Consider the following 27,340-nt stretch of genomic DNA (forward strand, 5'->3'; position numbering starts at 1 on the left):
AAAGAAAACCTCAAGCTTCCACGGGAGAAAGGGGGAGGAAAAACTCAAGGTTCAGGGGAAAGGAAAAAAGATCTCAAAGTTCCAAGGGGGGGAAAAAATCTTCCACTGGGGAAGGGGAAAAAAACAGTCTTTCACTGGGGAAGGGGAAAAAAAAAACAATCTTCCACTGGGGAAGGGGGAAAAAAACAATCTTCCACTGGTGAAGGGGGAAAAAAACAACAATCTTCCACTGGGGGAGGGAAAAAGAATCTTCCACTGGGGAAAGGGGTGAAAAAACAATCTTTCACTGGGGAAAGGGGGGGGGGAAACAATCTTCCACTGGGGAAAGGGGGGGAGAATCTTCCACTGGGGAAGGGGGAATCTTCCACTGGGGAAGGGGGAATCTTCCACTGGGGAAGGGAAAAAATAAATCAAGATTCCACGAGGAAGGAGGGGAAAAAAGCCCAAACTGAAGGTTTCAAGGGTCGAACGTTCCCGGGAGGGCGCGCGCTGCGACACCTGGTCAATTTCAGCTGATGTGTCCCACCGGGGCGGGGGAGGGAAAAGGAGGGGGTCTCCCGGTGTCCCGGCGTCCCGGTGTCCCGGTGTCCCGGTATCGGAGGGGCAGGGGCGGGAAGGGTCGGTCGGCTTCTCCCTGGATCGTCTGGCTTCTCCCGCCGCCTCCCGGGAAGTCTTAAAGCGCGATCCGGCCCGACGGGTTCACACTTTATTGGCTTGAGGCGGTGTGTGTTGGTGGTTTTTGTGTGTGCGTGTGTGTGTGTGTGATGTGTGTGATGGGGGTGGGAGCGACCTTCTGATCTAATTAGATTTGAGGGAGGGGGCGGGAGAGGAGGGCGCATGCGTTGAGAAATAACGGTGACCAAACCCCCCCCGTATTTGTTACCTGCCGAACCGGTTCCCCTCCCCGGGCGGCCCGCCGGTGAGCTGGCCGGCCGCCTCCCGGGAGGGCGGGGTCGTCGCCGGCCCGGGCCCCCTGGTCACCTGCCAATTCCCCGGCTCCTTTCAAATGCAACAGCCTTTCCAAACGCCGGGTTTCGGAAGGAGCCGCCGGGGGAGGAGAAGCGAGCAAGGGCAGGGCAGGGAGGGGAACAACGGTATTTGCACCGGTTGCACGCTCCGGGAGAGATGATGAAACCGGGGAAACTTACTGGGCTGGAAATGGTCACGCCAGGACCGGCCGGCGAGGACAAGAGGACGCCCGGGGGGCCACGGGGCTGGGGAATAGAATCAGAATGATGGTATCTGTTAAGCGCTTACTAGGTTCTAAGCGCTGGGGAGGTTCCAAGGTGATCAGGTTGTCCCACGTGGGGCTCACGGTCTTCACCCCCATTTTACGGATGAGGGAACTGAGGCCCAGTGAAGTGACTTGTCCAAAGTCACGCAGCTGGAATGCGCTCGGGCCCTCTCCCAAGCGCGTAGTCACTTCGCTTCTCTGGGCCTCAGTTCCCTCAGCTGTAAAATGGGGACTGTGAGCCCCCTGTGGGACAGTCTGATCACCTTGTAACTCCCCAGCGGTTAGAACAGTGCTTGGCACAGAGTAAGCGCTTAATAAATGCCAGTAGTAGTAGTGGAGTAGTAGTAAATGCCATTAGTAGTAGTAGTAGTAGTACAGGGCTTTGCACGCCGTGAGGGCCCAGGAACCACGATTGACTCTCTGAATGAATAAATGAATAAGAAGCAGCGTGGCCCAGTGGTAAGAGCCAGGGTATGGGAGCCCGAGGTCGTGGGTTCTAATCCCACTTGTCAGCTGTGTGACTTGGGGCAAGTCACTTCACTTCTCAGGGCCTCCGTGACCTCATCTGGAAAATGGGGATGAAGACTGTGAGCCCCACGTGGGACAGCCTAATCACTTTGTAACCTCCCCAGCGCTTAGAACAGTGCTTTGCACATCGTAAGCGCTTAATAAATGCCATCGTCATCAAAGAGCCCGAGCTTGGGAGTCAGAGGTTATGGGTTCTAATCCCAGCTCTGCCGCTTGTCAGCTGTGTGACCTTGGGCAAATCACTTCTCTGTGCCTCAGTGACCTCATCTGGAAAATGGGGATTAAGACGGTGAGCCCCATGTGGGACAACCTTATCACCTTGTAACCTCCCCAACGCTTAGAACAGTGCTTTGCACATGATGATGATGGTATTTGTTAAGCGTTTACTATGTGCAAAGCACTGTTCTAAGCGCTGAGCACTGTTCTAAGCACATAGTAAGCGCTTAACAAATACCACCAAAAACAATGAATGGATGAATGGTTTCAGGACACCCGCGGGACAAAGCCAGCGGCCTCCCGCTCCTCTTTGGATCTCAAAGCACCGCTTTACAAGGTCGGGGGAGAGCCGAATAATTCAACTCAGTCGTATGTATTGAGGGGCTACTAGAGCACTGGATTAAACACTTGGGTGAGGGCAAGAGAACAAGAAACGGACACGTTCTCCGCCCCCAACGAGTCGACAGTCTAGAGGGCGAGTTTGCAGCCTAGGAGTTTAGAAGCAGCATGGAGTAGTGGGGTAGACTCCAGGCTTGGGAGTCGGAAGGTCCTGGGTTCTAATCCCTGCTCCGCCACACATCTGCGGTGTGACCTTGGACAAGTTACTTCACTTCTCTGGGCCTCAGTGACCTCATCTGTAAAACGGGGATTGAGACGGTGCGCCCGATGTGGGACAGGGCCTGCGTCCAACCCGATTTGCCGGTATCCACCCCAGCGCGTAGTACAGAGCCTGGCACATAGTAAGTGCGTAACAAATACCATAGTAATGATTATCCTCTAGATTGCGAGCTCGTTGTGGGCAGGGACTGTGTCCGTTTGGTGTTGTATTGCACACTCCCAAGCGCTTAGTACAGTGCTTTGCACTCAGTAAGCGCTCAATAAATACGATTGAATGAGTGGATAGAGGACGAGTTTGCAGTTTAAAGGAAATCGCCCTGCCCCCAGGCCTTTCTGAGGCGCCCAGCTCTTACAGACGCCACCCTTAAGGAGGTCGAGGGAGGGTCCCTCTTCCAGGACCGCTTTTGCTCATCTCTATTGTTATAGTTTGCTCTCCGAAGCGCTTAGTACAGTGCTTTGCCCGCAGCAAGAGCTCAATATAGACAGTTGAATGAATTAATGGAGGAATGCACGCCCCGGGCCTTGATGGATTGGGAAGATTCAGAGCCCTGGAAACAGGAAACCTGGGGACCCCGGCTCACTGAGTCTCCCCGAAAGCCGCCGCTGCATTAGGAGAAATCCGTTCCAGTCTCTCATCCCAGCCCCAGGGGGACTCACCCCATCCCCTCCCCCTCTGTGTATCTACATTTCTTTGAACGCGGTTGCTTCCCACCACCGGTAATGGAGTTCAGGGGCAGTGCTGCCTTGTGGAAAGAGCCCGGGAGTCCGAGGACCTGGGTTCTAATGCCGGCCGCCCCTGACACTTGTCTAACGGGGTCACCACTTAATAATAGCAATGATAACTCTGGTATTTGTTTTCAATGCTTACTAAGTGACAGAAACTGTACTAAGCGCTGGGGTGGTTACCAGCAAATCCGGTTGGACGCAGTCCCTGTCCCATATAGGGCTCACAGGCGTAAACCTCATTTTACAAATGAGATTACTGAGGCACAGAGAAGTGAAGTAACTTGCCCAAGGTCGCGCAGCAGACTGTAGACTCCCTTAGACTGTGAGTTCTTTGTGGGCAGGGAATGTGTCTGTTATATTGTCCTCTTCCAAGCGCCTAGTACAGTGATAGGGACACAGTAAGTGTTCAGTAAATACGCTTGACTCACTGACTGACTGACCTAACTTCCCTGGGTCTCAGTTTCCACAAATGTCAAATGGGCATTCAGTACCAATTCTCCCCCTCGTCCTCCCTCCCCCAAAACTTCAAGCCTTCAGTGGGACTGGGATTGACGTGATTATCTTGTATCTACCCAAGCACTTGGTATAGTGCTTAGGATGTAGTAAAGGCTTAACAAATACTACAATTTCTAGTCTATAATTCACTCTGCTGCCCAGATCATCTTTCTAAAAAGAGTTTAGTCCATGTCTCACCACTCCTCAAAAATCCTCTGTGTGCCCTGCTACCAAACACATCAAAGAAAAACTCCTTACCATCAATCTTAAGGCACTCAATCAGCTCACCCCCTCCTACCTTAATCAATCAATCAATGGTGTTCACTGAATGCTTTCTGTGTGCAGAGCACTGTTCTAAATGCTTAGTAGAGTGCAATATAACAGGGTTGGCAGACACGTTCCCTGTCCACAACGAGTTTACAGTCTGGAGGGAGAGACCGACATAAATATAAATATTTATATAACCTTACTCACCTGATTACTACAATACAGCCTGTACATTTCACTCCTCTAAGTCCAACCTACTCACTGTAACTCGATCTCATCTTTCTCATTGCCAACCCCTTGCGTGGTTTAGTGGAAAGAGAAGGGCTTGGAAGTCAGAGATTGTGGGTTCTAATTCGGCTTCACCACTTGTCAGCTGTGTGAGTTTGGGCAAGTCACTTAACTTCTCTGTGCCTCAGTTATTGCATTTGTAAAATGGGGATTAAGACTGTGAGCCCCACATGGGACAACCTGTTCACCTTGTATCTACCTTGTATCTACCCCAGCACTTAGAACAGTGCTTGGCACATAGTGAGTGCTTAACAAATACCATTATTATTATTATTATTATCATCCCCCTCCCCGTCATATAATTATAATAAATTATTATTATTATCATGGTATTTGTTAAGCACTTACTATGTGCCCAGAACTGTACTAAGTGCTGGGGTGGATACAAATGAATCAGGCTGGACACAGCCCCTGTCCCATGTAGGACTCACAGTCTCAATTCCCCTTTTTACAGATGAGGTAACAGGCGCAGAGAAGTAAAGTGATTTGCTCAAGGTCACACAGAAGGCGAGTTGGAAAGCCGGGATTAGAACCCATGACCTTCTGACTCCTTGGACTGTGCTCTATCCACTACACCATGCTGCTTCTCTATACAATAGACCACCACTCTCCCCATTTATAAAGCCTTCCTAAAAATTCCATCTTCTCCAAGAAGACTTCCCTAACTAAGCCCTCATTTCCCTAACTACATCTCCCTTCTGGGTGGGCTGTTCCTTTGGATCGCTACTCCTCCCTCCACCCCAAAACAGCATTTGATTTTTACCTCAGTCCCTCAGCACATTTAATGCCTGCTTCCCCCTTTAGATGCCTCTTTTGGGCAGGGAACATATCTACCAACTCTGTTGTAATAATAATGATGGCTTTTATTAAGCACTTACTACATGCAAAGCACTGTTCCAAGCGCTGGGGAGGTTGCAAGGTGATCATGTTGTCCCACGGGGGGCTCACAGTCTTAATCCCCATTTTACAGATGAGGTAACTTAGGCACAGAGAAGTTAAGTGACTTGCCCAAAGTCACACAGCTGACAATTGGTGGAGCCGGGATCTGAACCCATAAACTCTGACTCCAAAGCCCGTGCTCTTTCCACTGAGCCACGCTGCTAGAGCTTAGTTCAGTGCTGTGCACACAATAAAGTCCACGGATTGATTGCCTCTCCTGCTAGATTGTAAGATCCTTGAGAACAGGGTCACATCCACTTAGTTGTCCTCACCCAAGCCCATAAAACCGTAGTCTGCAAACAGTAAGAGCTCAGTAAAACCAACTGATTGAAAATGTGAAATATGCTGCCGGGTTTTCAGCCCTTACTCCTGTATCCCAGGTAAACAGCAAGTGACTCAACCCTGAATTCAGCGGCCTCCACTCCACCCTAATCCTTCTCAACCTTTCAACTGCCTTTGACACTTCAGACCACCCCCTTCTCCTGGAAACATAATCCAACCTTGGCTTCGCTGACACTGTCCTCTCCTGCTTCTCTTCTTATCTCTCTGGTTTGAGATCTCTTTCACAGGCTCCTCTTCTGCCTCCCACTCCTTATCTGTGGGTCCCCTTCAATTCTCCATCTACACCCACTCCCTTGGAGAACTCGTTCACTCCCACGGCTTCCCATCTCTACGTGGAGATTCTCAAATCTGTCTCTCCAGCCCTGACCTCTCTCCTTCTCTGCAGTCTTCTATTTCCTCCTGCCTTCAGGACATCTCTACTCGAACATCCTACCAAAACCTTGAACTTAACATGTCCAAAACAGAACTCCTCCTCTTTCCAACCAAACCCTGTCATACTCGCCGCTGACCTTCCCTTCACTATAAGCACCACCAGGCTCCCTGTCTCAAAGCCTTAACCTTGGCGTTCTCCCCGACTCATCGCTCTCATTCAACCCACATATTCAGTCTCAAGCAAAGGAATTTATTGAGTGCTTACTGTGTGCAGAGTACCGTACTAAGTGTTTCGGAGAGTACACGATGACAATATAGCTGACACATTCCCTGTCCACAATGAGCTTACATTCTAGAAGGGGAGACAAACATTAATACAAATAAATTACGGATACGTACATAAGTTGCTGTGTGGGTGAATAAAGGGAGCAAATCAGGGTGATGCAGAAGGGAGTGGGAGAAAAGGAAATGAGGGTTTAGTCAAGGAAGACCTCTCGGAGGAGATGTGTCTTCAGTAAGACTTGCGACGTAGTGTTACCAAATCCTGTCGGTTCTTCCTTCACATTGCAAAAATCCACCCTTTTCTCTCTAAACTGCTACCACGTTCATTGGAGAACTTATCCTATCTTGTTTTGACTACTGCATCGGCCTCCTTTCTGACCTCCCTGCCTCCTGTCTCTCCCCACTCCAGTCCCTACTTCACTCTGCTGCTCGGATCATTTTTCTACAAAAATTTCAGTCCATGTCTCCCCACTCCTCAAAAACCTCCAGTGATTGCCCATCCACCTCCTCATCAAACAGAAACTCCTTACCACCGGCTTTAAAGCCCTCAAATCAGCTCGCCTCCTCCTATCTTACCTTGCTGATTTCTTTCTACAGTCCAGCCCGCACACTTGGCTCCTCTAATGCCAACCTACTCACTGCACCTTGATCTCGTCTCTCTCACTGCCAACCCCTTGCCCACGTCCTCTGTCTGACCTGGAACTCCATCTCCCTCCATAAACATCAGACCATCACTTTGCCCATCTTCAAAGCCTTATTAAAATCACCTGGCTCCTCCACTTGTCTGCCGTGTGACCTTGGGCAAGTTACGTGGCTTCTCTGGATCTCAGTTACCTCATCTGTAACGTGGGGATGAAGACTAGGAACCCCATGTGGGACATGGATTGTGTCCAACCTGATTAACTTGTATCTACCCCAGTACTTAGAACAGTACCTGACACATAAGAAGAACTTTATGAATACAATTTTTTTTAAAAATAGGCCTTTCCTGACTAAACTCTCATTTTCCTTACTCCCTCCCTCTTCTGCATGGCCCTTGCACTTGGATCTGTTCCCTTCAAGCATCAATATTCACCTCAACCCTACAGCACTTATACACAAATCCACAATTGCTTTTAATGTCTGTGACCGTAAGCCTCCTGTGGGCAGGGAACATGTCTACCAACTCTTCTATTGTCTTTTCCAAAGTATTTAGTATAATGCTCTGCACTCAGTAAGCACTGAATAAATACCATCATCAATCGTCATCAATCGTATTTATTGAGCGCTTACTATGTGCAGAGCACTGTACCAAGCACTTGGGAAGTACAAACTGGCAACATACAGAGACAGTCCCTACCCAACAGTGGGCTCACAGTCTAAAAGGGGGAGACAGAGAACAAAACCAAACATACTAACAAAATAAAATAAATAGAATAGATATGTACAAGTGAAATAAATAAATAAATACCACTGATTGATTCTCTCCCCTTCTAGATTGTAAGCTCCTTGAGAACAGGAATCATGTCTACTTGTTCATTTATTCAGTTGTATTTATTGAGCGCTTACTGTATGCAGAGCACTGTACTAAGTGCTTGAGAAGTACAAGTCGGCAACATATAGAGATGGTCCCTACCCAGCAATGGGCTCATAGTCTAGAAGGGGGAGTTGTCCTCAGTTGTCCTCTTCCAAGTCCACAGTACAGTGCTTTGCACACAGTAAGGACTCAGTATATACAACTGATTGAAAATATGACATTCGCCGCTGGGTTTCAGCCCTCACCCTGGCCAGGACTCCTGGGTCCCAGCACAACTGTATGTGGGTAGGGGGAGGCTCAGCCCCAAATTTCACACCCCTCTGGAGAAACCCCCCCTTGGCCCAACCAGGGCTGGATTCAAGGGGATAGTAATAATAATAACAACAGTATTTGTTAAGTGCATAATAACAATAATAATAATGGTATGTATTAAACACAGTATATGCAAGGCACTGTAGAGAAGCAGCGTGGCTTGTTGGAAAGAACGCGGGCTTGGGAGTCAGAGGTCATGAGTTCTAATCCCAGTTCCACCATGTGTCAGCTGTGTGACTTTGGGCAAGTCATTTCACTTCTCTGAGCCTAGTTACCTCATCTGTAAAATGGGGATTAAGACTGTGAGCCCCATGTGGGACAACCTGATCACCTTGTAACCTCTCCAGCACTTAGAACAGTGCTTGGCACATAGTAAGCGCTTAACAAATACCATTATTATTATTATTATTATTATTATTATTACTAAGCACTGGAGCGGATACAACCAAATGGGGTTGGACACAGTCCTTGTCCCACATGAGGCTCACAGTCTCAATCCCCATTTTACAGATGAGGTAACTGAGGCACAGAGAAGTCAAGTGACTTGCCCAAGGTCACACAGCAGACGAGGGGCGGAGTCAGGATTAGAACCCATGACCCTTTGGCTCCCAGGCCTGTGCTCTACCCACTATGCCACACTGCTCCCCAAGGACCCTCTGCCCAAGCCAGGCAGATGAAAGTCTTTTCCTTGGGACCACTGCCTCTCTGCTCTAGGCTGTAATTCCTCCTCTAGACTATAAGCTCCTTTTTTTTATGGTATTTGTTAGCCTTACTGTGTGCTAGGCACTGTTTAAGCGTGGGTTAGAGACAAGCTAATCAGGTTGGACAAAGTCCTTGTCCCACATACCCCATTTTCCAGGTGAGGTAACTGAGGCCAAAAGAAGCTAAGTGACTTGCACAAGATCACACAGCAGAAGGGAACATGTCTCCCACTCTGTTATACTGTACTCTCCCCAACACTTAGGACAGTGTTCAGCACACAATAAGCCCTCAAGAAATACCATTGGTTGACTGCACTGGCTGCTCCAAACTCATCTTGAGTCTTGGGAGCAAGGACCTTGTTCCATCGTAATGATGTTGGTATTTGTTAAGCGCTTACTATGTGCCAAGCACTGAGTGCCAAGTAGTCATTCATTCATTCAATTGTATTTATTGAGCGCTTACTGTGTGCAGAGCACCATACTAAGCACTTGGGAAGTACAGGTCGGCAACATATAGAGAGGTTCCCTACCCAACAGCGGGCTCACAGTCTAGAAGGGGGAGACAGACAACAAAACAAAACACGTAGACGGGTGTCAAAACTGTCAGAATAAATAGAATTATAGCTATATGCACATCATTAATAGAATAAATAGAGTAGTAAATACGTACAAGTAAAATAAATAGAGTAATAAATATGTACAATTATATACTAGTGCTGTGGGGAGGGGAAGGAAGTAGGACGGGGGGAGGAGGAGAGGAAAAAGGGGGCTCAGCCTGGGAAGGCCTCCTGGAGAAGGTGAGCTCTCAGCCGTAGAAGTCTTTCTCCTTCCTCCTTTTTTTTGATGGCATTTATTAAGCGCTTACTATGTGCAAAGCACTGTTCTAAGCGCCGGGGAGGATACAAGGTGATCAGGTTGTCCCACATCAGGCTCACAGTCTTTATCCCCATTTTCCAGATGAGGTAACTGAGGCCCAGAGAAGTTGTGACTTTTTTTTTGATGGCATTTATTAAGCACTTACTATGTGCAAAGCACTGTTCTAAGCACCAGGGAGGTTACAAGGTGATCAGGTTGTCCCACGGGGGGCTCACAGTCTTAACCCCCATTTTACAGATGAGGGAACTGAGGCCCAGAGAAGTGAAGTGACTTGCCCAAAGTCACACAGCTGACAAGTGGCGGAGCTGGGATTTGAACCCATGACCTTTAACTCCAAAGCCCGGGCTCTTTCCACTGAGCCACACTGCTTCTAATCCTCCTGAGATTAGTCCTTCACCAAGCAGTACAGCATAGTGGGTAGAGCCCAGGCCTGAGAGTCTAACGGTCATGGGTTCTAATCTCAACACCACCACTTCTCTGCTAAGTGATCTTGGGCAAGCCCCTTCACTTCTCTGGGCCTCAGTTACCTCATCTGGAAAATGGGGATTAATAATGATGATATTTAAGACTGTGAACCCTATGTGGGACATGGATTGGGACCAACCTGATTAGCTTGTATCTACCCCAGCACTTGGAACAGTGCTTGGCACATAGTAAGCACTTAACAAATACCATCGTTATTATTATTATTCTCTGGGCCTCAGTTACTTCATCTGTACTTCATCTTACTTCATGTGCTTGGCACATAGTAAGCGCTTAACAAATACCATCATTATTATTATTATTCTCTGGGCCTCAGTTACTTCATTGATTTGTTTGGATTCACCCCAGTGCTTAGGACAGTGCCAAGCACGTACTAAGCACTTAACGAATAGCGTTATTATTATCCCCATGCTCTGCAGTATTTTCTGAGCACTTACAGTGTTGCGCAGACCACTGTCACCACTATCAATTCCTCCTTGTTTAATCATCCGTCATTCCAGAGGTTCATCTCTTCCCGACGGGAGGCTCTCTCCATCACAGAACATTAGGCTTGGGAGCATAATGGCTCTGCCGCTTGCCTGCTGTGTGACCTTGGGCCAGTCACTTACCTGCTCTGGGCCTCAGTTTTCTCATCTGTAAAATGGAGATTCAACACCCGTCCTCCCTCCAACTTAGACTGTGAGCTCCCTGTGGGTGTCTGTCTGTTGTATTGTATTCTCCCAAGCACTTCGTGCTTTGCACGCTGTAGGTGCTCAATAAATATGATCGAATGAATGAATGTGGGACATGGCCTTTGTCCAAACTGATTAGCTGTATCTACCCCAGTACTTAGCAAAGTGCCTGGCACATAGAAAGCGCTTAACAAATACCATAAAAAAGGGCTTGGCCACTAATCAATCAATCAGTCATATTTATGAAGTGTTTAGGGTGTCCAGAGGAGGCTCCTGAGCCTCACCAGGGAGAGTTTATAGGTCCGGAAAATCAATCGATGGTCTTGATTGAACGATTGAACCTGTATATATGTATATATGTTTGTACATATTTATTATTCTGTTTATTTATTTATTTATTTTACTTGTACATATCTATTCTATTTATTTTATTTTGTTAATATGTTTGGTTTTGTTCTCTGTCTCCCCCTTCTAGACTGTGAGCCCACTGTTGGGTAGGGACTGTCTCCATATGTTGCCAACTTGTACTTCCCAAGCGCTTAGTACAGTGCTCTGCACACAGTAAGCGCTCAATAAATACGATTGATTGATTGATTACTGTGTGCAGATCACTGGACCAAGTTTCTAGGGGAAGATAGTACGGAGTTGGTAGAAATGTTCCCTGCCCATAACGAGCTTTCAGTTCCCTGGGGGACAGTCGCTGCTGCGGAGGCCATCACTGGTTCCCCCCAAACTGGGGTCCCTGTACCCCAAAACTCCCTCAGACCCTCGCTGGTTTTCATCAGGGGCAGGACTGGTGCCAAATTGGAGCAGAATGTGCCAGTAAGAAAAATGACATCTCAAACAAGCAGTGGAGCCCCAATTGACACCTGAGAGAGTATTTGTTGATTGCTGGCTGGCATAATCAATCAATCAATCGTATTTATTGAGCACTTACTGTGGGCAGAGCACTGGGCTGAGTGCTTGGGAGAGAACAGTATAACAGAATTGGTTGACATTCCCTCCCCACAATGATCTTACAGTCTAGGGTGGGAGACAGACATTAATACAAATAAATAAATGACAGATATCGCTTTGGGGTTGAGGGAAGGGTGAATAAAGGGAGCAAATCAGAATGATGCAGAAGGGAGTGGGAGAAGAGTAAATAATTGGAGCAGCATGACTTAGTGGCAAGAGCCCAGGCTTGGGAGTCAGAGGTCGTGGGTTCTAATCCTGGCCCCGCCACTTGTCTGCTGTGTGACCTTGGGCAAGTCACTTAACTTCTCTGTGCCTCAGTTACCTCATCTGTAAAATGGAGATTAAAAGTGTGAGCCCCACATGGCACAACCTGATTACCTTGTACTGCCCCCCCCCCCGCCCCCGCGCTTAGAATAGTGTTTGGCAAATAGTAAGCACTTAACAAATGCCACCATTATTATTATTATAAAATGGAGATTGAGACTGTGAGCCCCACGTGGGACAACCTGATTACCTTGTATTTACCCCAGTGCTTAGAACAGTGCTTGGCACGTAGTAAGCGCTTAACAAATACCATCATTAGTTATTATTATTATTATTATTATTATTATTATTATTATTATTATTATTAATAAGGGCTTAGTCAGGGAAGGCTTCTTGGAGGGATTTGCCTTCATTAACCAGGGCTGCCCGGATCCTGCCAGACAGATGACACCTTTTTTTTTTCTTTTTTCAATGTTTTTTGGTAAGCGCTTACTATGTACCAGGCAGTGTTCTAAGCGCTGGGGTAGATACAAAGTAATCAGGTTGGACTCAGTCCCGATCCCACATGGGGCTCACAGTCTTAATCCCCATTTTCCAGATGGCCTAACTGAGGCCCAGAGCAATTAAATAATAATGATGGCATTTGTTAAGCGCTTACTATGTGCGAAGCACTGTTCTAACTTGCCCAAGGTCACACAGCAGACATGTGGTAGAGCCGGGATTAGAACCCAGGTCCTTCCGACTCCTAGGCCTGGGCTTTACCCATTAGACCATGCTGCTTTTCTCACCTTGGGTCCCTAAGATCATTTGTGACTCCCTGTGATCATAAAAACCCAGAAACAAGTCAGCTTTCTCTCACACTTATTTCTACTCCTATGGAGGTGTTATCCCACTGCACCTTTGGGCAGGAAGGGAAAGAGGAAGACAACACCGGGAGGTAAAACTGGAAGCTCCTCGTGGGCAAGGAATGTGTCTACCAACTCTGTCTTTTGGGATTTGCCCCCTCTTTACTTCCCCTCTCTTCTCTCCTTCTCCAGCCCAGCCCGCACCCTCTGCTCCTCTGCCGCCGCTAACCTCCTCACTGGGCCTTGTTCTTGCTTGTCCTACTGAGAGCTCACCTCCTCCAGGAGGCCTTCTCAGACTGAGCCCCTTCCTTCCTCTCCCCCTCGTCCCCCTCTCCATCCCCCCGACCTTACCTCCTTCCCTTCCCCACAGCACCTGTACATATGTATATATGTTTGTACATATTTATTACTCTATTTATTTTAATTGTACATATCTGTTCTATTTATTTTATTTTGTTAGTATGTTTGGTTTTGTTCTCTGTCTCCCCCTTTTAGACTGTGAGCCCACTGTTGGGTAGGGACTGTCTCTATATGTTGCCAACTTGTACTTCCCAAGCACTTAGTACAGTGCTCTGCACACAGTAAGCGCTCAATAAATACGATTGATTGATTGATTGATTGATTGATTGTCCTGCCGTTGACCCCTGGTCCATGTCCTACCTCTGACCTGGAATGCCCTCCCTCCTCATATCCGTCAAACTAGCTCTCTTCCCCCTTTCAAAGCCCAACTGAGAGCTCACCTCCTACAGGAAGCCTTCCCAGACCAAGCCCCCCTTTTCCTCTGCTCCTCCTCACCTCTCCATCGCCCCTATTCCCTCTCTCTGCTCTACCCCCCGCCCCACAACACTTGTGTATATTTGTACATAGTTATTGTTCTACTTATTTTATTAATGATGTATAGATATATCTATAATTCTATTTATCTATTTTGATGCTAATGATGCCTATCTACTTGTTTTATCTGTCTCCCCCCTCTAGATGATGAGCCCATTGTTGGTAGGGATTGTCTCTATCTGTTGCCAAATTGTACTTTCCAAGCACTCAGTATAGTGCTCTGCACACAGTAAGTGCTCAATAAATAAGATTGAATGAACGAATGAGTGAGTGAATGACTTCATATAAGTATTTAAGGATGTATATTAATGACTGTCTCTCCCTCTACACTATGAGCTCTTTGTGGGCAGGAAATGTGTCTATTTATTGTTATATTGTCCTCTCCCAAGTGCTTAGTACAGTGCTTTGTGCACAGTAAACTCTCAATAAATACAATTGAATGAATGCAGGAATGAGCTCTCCCAACCCCTTAATCCACACGGAAAACGATCAATAAATACCACTGAGTGCTATCTCTCCATCACTCTAGCATTAGTATTGAAATTCTGCAAAAAGCCTTGGAAGAGTCCAAAAGAAGTGGATCTTCCCACTCCTCAAGAACATTCAGTGGTTGCCCGTCCCCCTGTTCATCAAACAGAAACTTCTTACCGTTGGCTTTAAAGCACTCAGTCACCTTGCCCCCTCCTACCAATCAATTGTGTTAATTGGGAGCTGAGCTTGTTGTGTGCAGAACACTGTACTAAGCTCTTGGAAGACTACAATAAAACAGAATTAGCAGACATGTTCCCTGCCCATAACGAGTTTATAAGCTAGAGTGGGAGACAGACATTAATGTGAATAAATAATAGCTCACCTTGCTGCTCACCTGTTACAACCCAGACCACCTAATTCAATCCTCTAATACCAAACTTCTAACTGTACCTGGATCTCATCTATCTCACTAACGACCCCTCGCCCACATCCTCCTTCTGGCCTGAAACCCCTTTCAGATCCAATCAATCAGTCAATCAATCAATCAATCGTATTTATTGAGCACTTACTGTGTGCAGAGCACTGTACTAAGCGCTTGGGAAGTACAAGTTGGCAACATATAGGGACGGTCCCTACCCAACAGTGGACTCACAGTCTAAAAGGGGGAGACAGAGAACAAACCCAAACATATTAACAAAATAAAATAAATAGAATAGATATGTACAAGCAAAATAAATAAATAAATAGAGTAATAAATATGCACAAACATATATACATATATACAGGTGCTGTGGGGAAGGGAAGGAGGTAAGACAGGGGATGGAGGGGGGCAAGGGGGAGAGGAAGGAGGGAGATCCAACATACCAATGCTCTCCCCATGTTCAAAGCCTTATTAAAATCATTTTCCCTCTAGACCATGAGCCTCTTGTGGGGAGGGAATTTATCTACCAACTTAGTAATAGTAATAATAAAGGTATTTGTTAAGCGCTTACTATGTGCCAGACACTGTACTCTGCACTGGGGAGGATGCAAGCAAATCGATTTGGACACAGTCCCTGTCCCACACGGGGCTCAAAGTCTCAATTCCCATTTTACAGAGGAGGTAACTGAGGCACAGAGAAGTGAAGTGACTTGCCCGAGGTCACCCAGCTGACAGTTGGCGAAACCGGGATTAGAACCCATGCCCTTTCCCAAAGTACTTACTCAAGGACTTTGTACAGTGCTCTGCACAGAGTAAGTGCTCAATAAATACTATTAATAGATTGATCTCCACCAAGAGGCCTTCCCCAACTAAACCTGACTTGACACCTGTCCACATGTTTTGTTTCTCCCTGTCTCCCCCTTCTAGACTGTGAGCCTGTTGTTGGGGAGGGACTATCTCTCTGTGTGGCCAACTTGTACTTCCCAAGCGCTTAGTACAGTGCAGAGCACACAGTAAGCACTCAATAAATACGACTGAATGAATGAATAAACCCTCACTTCCTCTACTCCCTCTCCCTTCTGCATCACACTTGGATCTGTCCCCTGTAAGCACTGGCTGTTCACCTCAGCACTCATATCCATAACTAATATTTATCTGATGTACTTGTACTTCCCAAGTGCTTAGTACAGTGCTGTGCACACAGTAAGCACTCAATAAATACGATTGATGATGATGTCTGTTCTCCCCCCTTGACATTGAAGCTCCTTGTGAGCAGGAAATGTGTCTACAAAATCTGTTGTATTCATTCATTCAATCGTATTTATTGAGTGCTTACTGTGTGCAGAGCTGTGTACCCTGTGTACTGTGTACCCTCCCAAGTGCTTAGTCCGGTGCTTTGTACACAGTAAGTAGGAAGCAGTATGGCTTAGTGGAAAGAGCACAGGCTTGGGAGTCAGAAGTTGTGAGTTCTAATCCCGACTCCACCACTTGTCAGCTGTGTGACTTTGGGCAAGTCACTTCACTTCTCTGTGCTTCAGTTACCTCACCTGTAAGATTGAGACTGTGAGTCCCGCGTAGGACAACCTGATTACCTTGTATTTACCCCAGTGCTTAGAAATGTGTTTGGCACATAGTAAGTGCTAAACAAATACCATCAATATTATTAGTAGTAGTAGTAGTAAGCACTCAGTTAATACCATTGATTGATTAATGGGTGTACAGTTGTCCCCAGGAGGTAAATGTTGGGCGCGGGGGGATTTTCTCCTGATTTTACAGAATAGGAAACTAAGAGCAAAAGAGGGGGAAACAGAACCCAAGCTGGCACCCCAACTCCCAACTCAGTTATCCCCTCGACACTGGCTCTCTTTCAAGGGTGACCAGTTCCAATAAAAGCATCTACAATCTCTCCCAGAAAACGTATTCCAGCTGACGGTTCAACTCGATCCCGGTGCCTTTCATCACAGACGTTAATTAACAAAGCTTCTCCACCCCCAGCGACATGGCGGTCATTATCCCATTTTATAGGCAGGGAAACTGAGGCACCGGTTGGGGAAGTGGTTGGGGCCAGAGTGCCTGTGAGTCAGGGACTGACAGGGGGCTGAGTCAGAAGCTTTTGGCCTCCATCCTCCAGACGTGATTCTCCTTCCCAAAGCTGGGATGGGGGCGGAGTCTCACCAGCCTCCTAACTCAGACCGGAGGGGCTTTGCTGGCCAGGGCTTGATGCCCCCTCACAACCAGCCTTCCCTTTTTTTAAATGGTCTTGGTTAAGCGCTTACTACATGCCAGGCACTGTGTTAAGCACTGGGGTGGATACAAGATCATCAGGTTGGACCCGATTCCTGCCCCTCATGAGGCTCACGTTCCTCATTTATATTTTACTGATAGGAAACTGAGGCCTAGGGAAACAAAGTGACTTGTCCTAGGTCACCCAAAAAACAAGTTGCGGGGTCAGAATTGGAACCCGGGTCCTTCTAACTCCCAGGCCGGGGCTTTGTCCACTAGACCACACTGCTTCTCCCTTCCCTCCTCCGAAGCCCTGAGGTGTCTTTGGAGATCTCAGTTGGGGAAAGAGATAGGTAGAAGAGGAGTGGGACAGGTAATAATAATAATAATAATAATGGCATTTATTAAGTGCCCCAGACTGAGCCCCTTCCTTCCTCTCCCCCTCGTCCCCCTTTCCATCCCCCCATCTTACCTCCTTCCCTTCCCCACAGCACCTGTATATATGTATATATGTTTGTACATATTTATTACTCTATTTATTTATTTATTTATTTTACTTGTACATATCTATCCTATTTATTTTATTTTGTTAGTATGTTTGGTTTTGTTCTCTGTCTCCCCCTTTTAGACTGTGAGCCCACTGTTGGGTAGGGACTGTCTCTATATGTTGCCAATTTCCCAAGCGCTTAGTACAGTGCTCTGCACATAGTAAGCGCTCAATAAATACGATTGATGATGATGATGATGATGATGCTTACTATGTGCAAAGCACTGTTTTAAGCACTAGGGAGGATACAAGGTAATCAGGTTGTCCCACGGGGGGCTCACAGTCTTAATCCCCATTTTACAGATGAGGTAACTGAGGCGCAGAGAAGTGAAGTGACTTGCCCAAAGTCACACAGCTGACAAGTGGCAGAGCTGGGATTTGAACCCATGACCTCTGACTCCAAAGCCCGGGCTCTTTTCACTGAGCCACGCTGCTTCCCAGCGTGGTAAAGGTAAGAGAGGTGTACCCTTCTCCCCCACTCCCACTAGCCTGGCTCATCTTCCAATCCCCGGCCAACTGGAAGCAAAAGGCAATGGCCAAACTGTGTCCATGTATGGGGCTCCTGAGTCCTGCTCTCTTTGGGTCCACATCTATCGCTTCCCTTCCCTGAATCCATGTAAGTCTGAGCATGTTCTCTGACCTCAATCTTGTAGGTTTCTGTTTTTTTAAAAAAATAATGGTATTTGTAACACTTAACTGTGTCCTAAGCTCTGTACCAAGTACTAGGGTAGATAAAAAAAACAACCGGGTTGGACACAACACATCCCACTTTGGGCTCCCAGTCTTAATCCCCATTTTACGGATGCGGGAACTGAGGCACAGAGAAGTGAAGTGATTTACCCAAGGTCGCCCAGCAGACAAGTGGCAAAGCCGGGATTAGAACCTAAATCCTCTGGACTCCCAAGCCCGAGCTCTATCCGCTAAACCATGCTGTTTCTCATCATTTGAAGCTCGGGGTTAAAGGTGTCTACTTGGATGGGGAGTTGACCTCTAGGGTGTGGCCATCCTGGAAAGGTGGGGAACGTAATGAGTGTATTAGCACTTTGGTTCTCTGACACTGGGGTGATTGGACCCGAAATTCTTGCTTTTATTTGTTATTACGGCATTTTGTTAAGCGCTTAACTATGTGTCAGGCACTGTACTAAGCGCTGGGGTGGATACGAGCTAATCAGGTTGGACCCAGTTCACACTGTGGGCAGGGAACTTGTCTACCAACTCTGTTGCGTTGTCCTCTCCCAAGTGCTTAGCACAGAGTTAGCGTTCAAGAAATACGATTGGTTAACTGATTGTTGGGTGGGTTGATGGGGGGGTGGTCTCCAGGGTCCGACGGAAGGCCATCAGGGACGCAGCTGGGCAGCGCGGGGTCTCCTGGGTCATCCAGGCTGGGCGATGGGTCGGGTCCTAGGTCTCCTGGGAAGCAGCGTGGCTCAGTGCCAAGAGCCCGGGCTTGAGTGTCAGAGGTCATGGGTTCTAATCCTGCCTCCACCACTTTTCTGCTGCGTGACTTTGGGCAAGCCACTTCACTTCTCTGTGCCTCAGTGACCTCATCTGTAAAATGGGGGTGAAGACTGTGAGCCCCACATGGGACAACCTTGATTACCTTGTATCCCCCCCAGCACTTAGAACAGTGCTTGGCACATAGTTAGCGCTTAACAAATACCAACATTATTATTATTCTTCTCCAGGCCTCGGTTCCCTCATCTGCAAAATGGGGATGAAGACTGTGAGCCCCTCGTGGGACAACCTTGATTACCTTGTATCCCCCCCAGCGCTTAGAACAGTGCTTGGCACTAGTTAGCGCTTAACAAATACCAACATTATTATTATTCTTCTCCAGGCCTCGGTTCCCTCATCTGCAAAATGGGGATGAAGACTGTGAGCCCCTCGTGGGACAACCTTGACTACGTTGTATCCCCCCCAGCGCTTAGAACAGTGCTTGGCACTAGTTAGCGCTTAACAAATACCAACATTATTATTCTTCTTCTCCAGACCTCGGTTCCCTCATCTGCAAAATGGGGATGAAGACTGTGAGCCCCTCGTGGGACAACCTTGATTACCTTGTATCCCCCCCAGCGCTTAGAACAGTGCTTGGCACATAGTTAGCACTTAACAAATACCAACATTGTTATTCTTCTTCTCCGGGCCTCAGTTCCCTCATCTGCAAAATGGGGATGAAGACTGTGAGCCCCTTGTGGGACAACCTTGATTACCTTGTATCCTCCCCAGCGCTTAGAACAGTGCTTGGCACATAGAAAGCACTTAACAAATGCCAACATTATTATTATTCTTCTCTGGGCCTTAGTTCCCTCATCTGCAAAATGGGGATGAAGACTGTGAGCCCCACGTGGGACAACCTGATCACCTTGTATCCACCTCCCCAGCGCTTAGAACAGTGCTTGGCACCTAGTAAGCACCTAACAAATGCCATCATTATTCAATCGTATTTCATTCAATCGTATTTACTGAGCACTTGCTGTGTGCAGAGCACTGTACTAAGCGCTTAGTATTATGCTCTCCCCACAGCACCTGTATATATGTTTGTACAGATTTATCACTCTATTTATTATACTTGTACATATTTACTATTCTATTTATTTTATTTTGTTAATACGTTTTGTTTTGTTGTCTGTCTCCCCCTTCTAGGCTGTGCGCCCGCTGTTGGGTAGGGACCGTCTCTATATGTTGCCAACTTGTACTTTCCAAGCGCTTAGTACAGTGCCCTGCACACAGTAAGCGCTCAATAAATACGATTGAATGAATGAATGACTTGTCCAAAGTCACCCAGCTGATAAGTGGGTGACTTTGGGCTTTCCCCCTTCTAGACTGTGAGCCTGCTGTTGGGTAGGGACCGTCCCTAGATGTTGCCAACTTGTACTTCCCAAGCGCTTAGTCCAGTGCTCTGCACACAGTAAGCGCTCAATAAATACGATTGAATGAATGAATGACTTGTCCAAAGTCACCCACCTGACAAGTGGGTGACTTTGGACTTTCCCCCATCTAGACTGTAAGCCCACTGGTGGGTAGGGACCGTCTCTAGATGTTGCCAGCTTGGACTTCCCAAGCGCTTAGTCCAGTGCCCTGCACACAGTAAGCGCTCAATCAATACGATATGTTGGTACATATTTATTACTCTATTTATTTTACTTGTACATATCTATTCTATTTATTTTATTTTGTTAATATATTTGGTTTTGTTCTCTGTCTCCCCCTTCTAGACTGTGAGCCCACTGTTGGGTAGGGACTGCCTCTCTATGTTGCCAACTTGGACTTCCCAAGCGCTTAGTACAGTGCTCTGCACACAGTAAGCGCTCAATAAATACGATTGATTGATTGATTGATTGAATGATGCTTATTGGGCGGTCGGGCGGGCCGGGTCGCGGAGAGGACGGAGCGCAGCGTCCCCTGCTGTCCGGCGCGGGGCCTGCACCGGGCTGGGCCTCCCGCGGACCCCCGTCCGTCCGACAGTGGGTCAGGGCCGGGGGAATAATAATCATTTTGGCATTTGTTCTCTAGAGATTCATTCATTCATTCGATCGTATTTATTGAACGCTTACTATGTGCAGAGCACTGGACTAAACGCTTGGGAAGTCCAAGTTGGCAACACATAGAGACGGTCCCTACCCAACAGCGGGCTCACAGTCTAGGAGGGGGAGACGGACAACAATCAATCAATCAATCAATCAATCAATCGTATTTATTGATTTATTTCTTGGGAAGTACAAGTTGGCAACATATAGAGACGGTCCCTACCCAATAGTGGGCTCACAGACAAAACAAAACATCTCTAGAAGCAGAATGGCTCAATAATAATAATAATAATAATTGGCATTTGTTAAGCGCTTACTATGTGCAAAGCACTGTTCTAAGCGCTGGGAAGGATACAGGGTGTTCAGGTTGTCCCACGTGGGGCTCACAGTCTTAATCCCCATTTTACAGATGAGGGAACTGAGGCCCAGAGAAGTTAAGTGACTTGCTCAAGATCACACAGCAGACATGTGGCGGGGTCGGGATTCGAACCCATGACCTCTGACTCCAAAGCCCATGCTCTTTCCACTGAGCCACGCTGCTTCTCTATCAATCAATCAAACAACCAGTCGTATTTATTGATTTATTTCTTGGGAAGTACAAGTTGGCAACATATAGAGACGGTCCCTACCCAACAGCGGGCTTACAGTCTAGAAGGGGGAGACGGACAACAATCAATCAATCAATCAATCAATCGTATTTATTGAGCGTTTACTGTGTGCAGAGCACTGGACTAAGCGCTTGGGAAGTACAAGTTGGCAACATATAGAGACGGTCCCTACCCAACAGTGGGCTCACAGTCTAGAAGGGGGAGACAGAGAACAAAACCAAACATATTAACAAAATAAAATAGAATAGATATGTACAAGTAAAATAAATAAATAAATATAGTAATAAATATGTACAAACATATATACATATATACAGGTGCTGTGGGGAAGGGAAGGAAGTAAGACGGGGGAATGGAGAGGGGGACGAGGGGGAGAGGAAGGAGGGGGCTCAGTCTGGGAAGGCCTCCTGTTGCCAACTTGTACTTCCCAAGCGCTTAGTCCAGTGCTCTGCACACAGTGAGTGCTCAGTAAATACGACTGAATGCATGAATGAATGAAGGAAGAATCAATCAATCAATCAATCAATTAATCGTATTTATTGATTTATTTCTTGGGAAGTACAAGTTGGCAACATATAGAGACGGTCCCTACCCAATAGTGGGCTCACAGACAACACAAAACATCTCTAGAAGCAGAATGGCTCAATAATAATAATAATGGCACTTATTATTAATGGCACAGTCTTCTAGACTGTGAGCCCACTGTTGGGTAGGGGCCATCTCTGTGTGTTGACAACTTGTACTTCCCAAGCGCTTAGTACAGTGCTCTGCACACAGTACGTGCTCAGTAAATATGATTGATTGATTGATTATTAAGCGCTTACTATGTGCAAAACACTGTTCTAAGCGCTGGGGAGGTTACAAGGTGATCAGGTTCATTTATTCATTCAATCATATTTATTGAGTGCTTATTGTGTGCAGAGCACTGTACTAAGCGCTTAGGGAGTACAAGTTCATTAATTCATTCAATCGTATTCATTGAGCGCTTACTGTGTGCAGAGCACTGTACTAAGCGCTTGGGAAGTACAAGTTGGCAACATATAGAGACAGTCCCTACCCCACAGCGGGCTCACAGTCTAGAAGGGGGAGACAGACAGCAAAACAAAACATATTAACAAAATAAAATAAATAGAATAGTAAATATGTACAAGTGGGGGCTCACAGTCTTGATCCCCATTTTACAGATGAGGTTACTGAGGCACAGAGAAGTCAAGTGACTTGCCCAAAGTCACACAGCTGACAATTGGCAGAGATGGGATGGAAAGAGCACGGGCTTGGGAGTCAGAGGTCATGGGTTCTAATCCCAGCTCCGACAACTGTCAGCTGGATGACCTTGGGCAAGTCACTTCACTTCTCTGGGCCTCAGTGACCTCATCTGGAAAATGGGGATGAAGGCTGTGAGCCCCCCGTGGGATAACCCGATCACCCTGTAACCTCCCCACCGCTTAGAACAGTGCTTTGCACATAGTAAGTGCTTAATAAATGCCATTATTATTATTATTATTATTATTCTCTGGACCCAGGTGCCCTCATAATAATAATAATAATAGTAATGGGTTCAAATCCCGGCTCCGCCAATTGTCAGCTGTGTGACTTTGGGCATGTCACTTCGCTTCTCTGTGCCTCAGTGACCTCCTCAGGACAATAGGGATGAAGACTGTGAGCCCCACGGGGGACAGCCTGACCACCTTGTATCCTCCCCAATGCTTAGAACAGGGCTTTGCACAGAGTAAGTGCTTAACAAATACCATCATCATTATTATTGTATCCTCCCCAGCGCTTAGAACAGTGCTCGGCACATAGTAAGCGCTTAACAAATGCCATCATCATTATTATTATTATGGGGATGAAGGCGGCGAGCCCCATGGGGGACTGGGACTATGTTCAACCTGATCAGCGCGGATCTACCCCAGCACTTAGAACAGTGCGTAGCACAAAGTAAGCGCTTAACAGATACCCTCATGATTATTGGGGGATCGTGGGGGGGACGGTGGGGAAGTGAGAGGTTTGGGGCGAATGAGGCTGGAGGAGGCCCGGGAGCCCCTCTGGGTCCCCCCCATTTTGTCCCCTGAGGCCCAAGGCAGTTTCGGGGTGGGGGCGGGCGGGTGCGTGGGTCTCCGCACCCCGGAGCGGGAGCGATCTGTAATTCCATTTATCTATTTTGATGGTATGGACGCCTGTCTACCCGTTTTGTTTTGTCGTCTGTCTCCCCCATTATAGAGTGCGAGCCCGCTTTTGGGTAGGGACCGTCTCCATAGGTTGCTGAATTGTAATAATAATAATAATGATGATGATGATGGAATTTAAGCGCTTACTCTGTGCCAAGCAGTTAATAATAATAATCAATCAATCAATCAATCAATCAATCGTATTTATTGAGCGCTTACTATGTGCAGAGCACTGTACTAAGCGCTTGGGAAGTACAAATTGGCATCACATAGAGACAGTCCCTACCCAACAGTGGGCTCACAGTCTAAAAGGGGGAGACAGAGAACAGAACCAAACATACCAACAAAATAAAATAAGTAGGATAGAAATGTACAAGTAAAATAAATAAATAAATAAATAAATAGAGTAATAAATATGTACAACCATATATACATATATACAGGTGCTGTGGGGAAGGGAAGGAGGTAAGACGGGGGGATGGAGAGGGGGACGAGGGGAGAGGAAAGAAGGGGCTCAGTCTGGGAAGGCCTCCTGGAGGAGGTGAGCTCTCAGCAGGGCCTTGAAGGGAGGAAGAGAGCTAGCTTGGCGGAGGGGCAGAGGGAGGGCATTCCAGGCCCGGGGGATGACGTGGGCCGGGGGTCGATGGCGGGACAGGCGAGAGCGAGGTACGGTGAGGAGATTAGTGGCGGAGGAGCGGAGGGTTCGGGATGGGCAGTAGAAGGAGAGAAGGGAGGTGAGGTAGGAGGGGGCGAGGTGATGGAGAGCCTTGAAGCCCAGGGTGAGGAGTTTCTGCTTGATGCGCAGATTGATCGGTAGCCATTGGAGGTTTTTGAGGAGGGGAGTAATATGTCCAGAGCGTTTCTGGACAAAGATAATCCGGGCAGCAGCATGAAGTATGGATTGAAGTGGAGAGAGACACGAGGATGGGAGATCAGAGAGAATAATGATGATGATGATGGAATTTAAGCGCTTACTCTGTGCCAAGCAGTTAATAATATAAATAATATAATATAATAAAACCTGTATATATGTATATATGTTTGTACATATTTATTACTCTATTTATTTTACTTGTACATATCTATTCTATTTTATTTCGTTAGTATGTTTGGTTTTGTTCTCTGTCTCCCCCTTTTAGACTGTGAGCCCAATGTTGGGTAGGGACTGTCTCTATATGTTTGCCAATTTGTACTTCCCAAGCGCTTAGTACAGTGCTCTGCACATAGTAAGCGCTCGATAAATATGATTGATGATGATGATGATGGAATTTAAGCGCTTACTCTGTGCCAAGCAGTTAATAATATAAATAATATAATATAATAAAACCTGTATATATGTATATATGTTTGTACATGTTTATTACTCTATTTATTTATTTATTTATTTATTTTACTTGTACATATCTATTCTATTTATTTTATTTCGTTAGTATGTTTGGTTTTGTTCTCTGTCTCCCCCTTTTAGACTGTGAGCCCAATGTTGGGTAGGGACTGTCTCTATATGTTGCCAATTTGTACTTCCCAAGCGCTTAGTACAGTGCTCTGCACATAGTAAGCGCTCGATAAATACGATTGATGATGATGATGATGATAATAATAATGATGAGGATGGCATTTGTTAAGCTCTTACTATGTGCCAAGCACCGTTCTAAACACTGGGTAGATACAAGGTCATCAGGTTGTCCCACTTGGGGCTCACAGTCTTCACCCCCATTTTCCAGATGAGGTACCTGACGCCCAGAGAAATAATAATAATTGGCATTTGTTAAGCGCTTCCTATGTGCATAGCACTGTTCTAAGCGCTGGGGTAGATGCACGGTAATCAGCTTGTCCCCTGTGGGGCTCACAGTCTTCATCCCCATTTCCCAGATGAAGTCACTGAGGCCCAGAGAAGAGAAGTAACTTGCCCAAGGCCACAAAGCAGACGAGTGGCGGTGCCGGGATTAGAACCCACAACCCCTGACTCCCAAGCCCAGGCTCCCACTGAGCCACGCTGCTTCTCGTTACACTTTGGAACTGGACTTTCCAAGCACTTAGTCCAGTGCTCTGCACATAGTGCTCAATAAATAATAATAATAATGATGGTATTTGTTAAGCGCTTACTATGTGTCAAGTGCTGTTGTAAGCACTGGGGAGGTTACAATCGTACAAATACGATTGACTGACTAACTGACTGCGGGAGTGGGGCGGGTGGCGGGGGGACGAGACAGAGAGTTACTCAGCGTGGTTCAGTGGAAAGAGCCTGGGCTTGGGAGTCAGAGGTCATGGGTTCAAATCCCGGCTCTGCCAACTGTCAAGTGTGTGACTTTGGGCCAGTCACTTCACTTCCCTTCTTCATCATCATCATCAATCGTATTTATTGAGCTTTTACTATGTGCAGAGCACTGTACTAAGCGCTTGAGCACTGTACTAAGCGCTTGACTTCACTTCACGACTATATACCTGTATATATGTTTGTACGTATTTATTACTCTATTTTATTTGTACATATTTATTCTATTTATTTTATTTTGTTAATATGTTTGGTTTTGTTATCTGTCTCCCCCTTCTAGCCTGTGAGCCCACTGTTGGGTAGGGACTGTCTCTATATGTTGCCAACTTGTACTTCCCAAGCGTTTAGTACAGTGCTCTGCACACAGTAAGCGCTCAATAAATACGATTGATTGATTCTCTGGGCCTCAGTGACCTCATCTGTAAAATGGGGATGAAGACTGGGAGCCCCCCGGGGGACAACCTGATCATCTTGTAACCTCCCCAACGCTTAGAACAGTGCTTTGCACATAGTAAGCGCTTAACAGATACCATCGTTATTATTATTATTACTCAGCCCCAGCCAAACCAGGGAGGCCCGGGGGGGAACCGGCCCGGGCCCGTTAGAGCCTCCGCCCCCTCCCCACCGGACTCCTCCCCATCCCCCTCTGCCCTACCTCCTTCCCCTCCCCACAGCACCTGTATATATTCATTCAATCCTATTTATTGAGCGCTTACTGTGTGCAGAGCACTGTACTAAACGCTTGGGAAGTACAAGTCGGCAACATATAGAGACGGCCCTACCCAATAACGGGCTCACGGTCTAGAAGGGGGAGACAGACAACAAAACAAAACATGGAGACAGGTGTCAAAATCGTTAGAAGAAATAGAATTAAAGCTATATTCATTCATTCATTCAATCGTATTTATTGAGCGCTTACTGTGTGCAGAGCACTGTACTAAGCGTTTGGGAGTACAAGTTTGCAACATCTAGAAACGGTCCCTACCCAACAGCGGGCTCACAGTCTAGAAGGGGGAGACAGAGAACAAAACACATAAACTAAATAAAATAAATAGAATAAATATGTACAAGTAAAATAAATAAATAGAGTAATAAATATGTACAAACATATAGACATATATACAGGTGCTGTGGGGAGGAGAAGGAGGTAAGGCGGGGGGGATGGGGAGGGGGAGGAGGAAAGGAAGGAGGGGACCATCATAACCCCACACCAAATTAACGAAGTGGCTTCCAGTTCATTCATTCATTCATTGATTCATTCAATCGTATTTATTGAGCGCTTACTGTGTGCAGAGCACTGTACTAAGCGCTTGGGAAGTCCAAGTTGGCAACATCTA

The 27,340-nt window shown here is 46.7% G+C and overlaps 1 protein-coding gene across 1 annotated transcript in view; it reads right to left on the reverse strand.

Moving 5' to 3' along the window:
- Window positions 1–508: 508 nt before the first annotated feature.
- LOC119944145 (basic proline-rich protein-like) overlaps window positions 509–27,340 on the reverse strand; it is a 36,127-nt gene continuing 9,295 nt past the window's right edge. Inside the window, exon 5 of the mRNA XM_038765365.1 lies at window positions 509–672. Coding sequence (XP_038621293.1) covers window positions 509–672 — 164 coding nt within the window. The remainder of the gene's footprint in view (window positions 673–27,340) is intronic.

Source organism: Tachyglossus aculeatus, chromosome 22 (assembly GCF_015852505.1).
Source record: "Tachyglossus aculeatus isolate mTacAcu1 chromosome 22, mTacAcu1.pri, whole genome shotgun sequence".
NCBI lineage: Eukaryota > Metazoa > Chordata > Mammalia > Monotremata > Tachyglossidae > Tachyglossus > Tachyglossus aculeatus.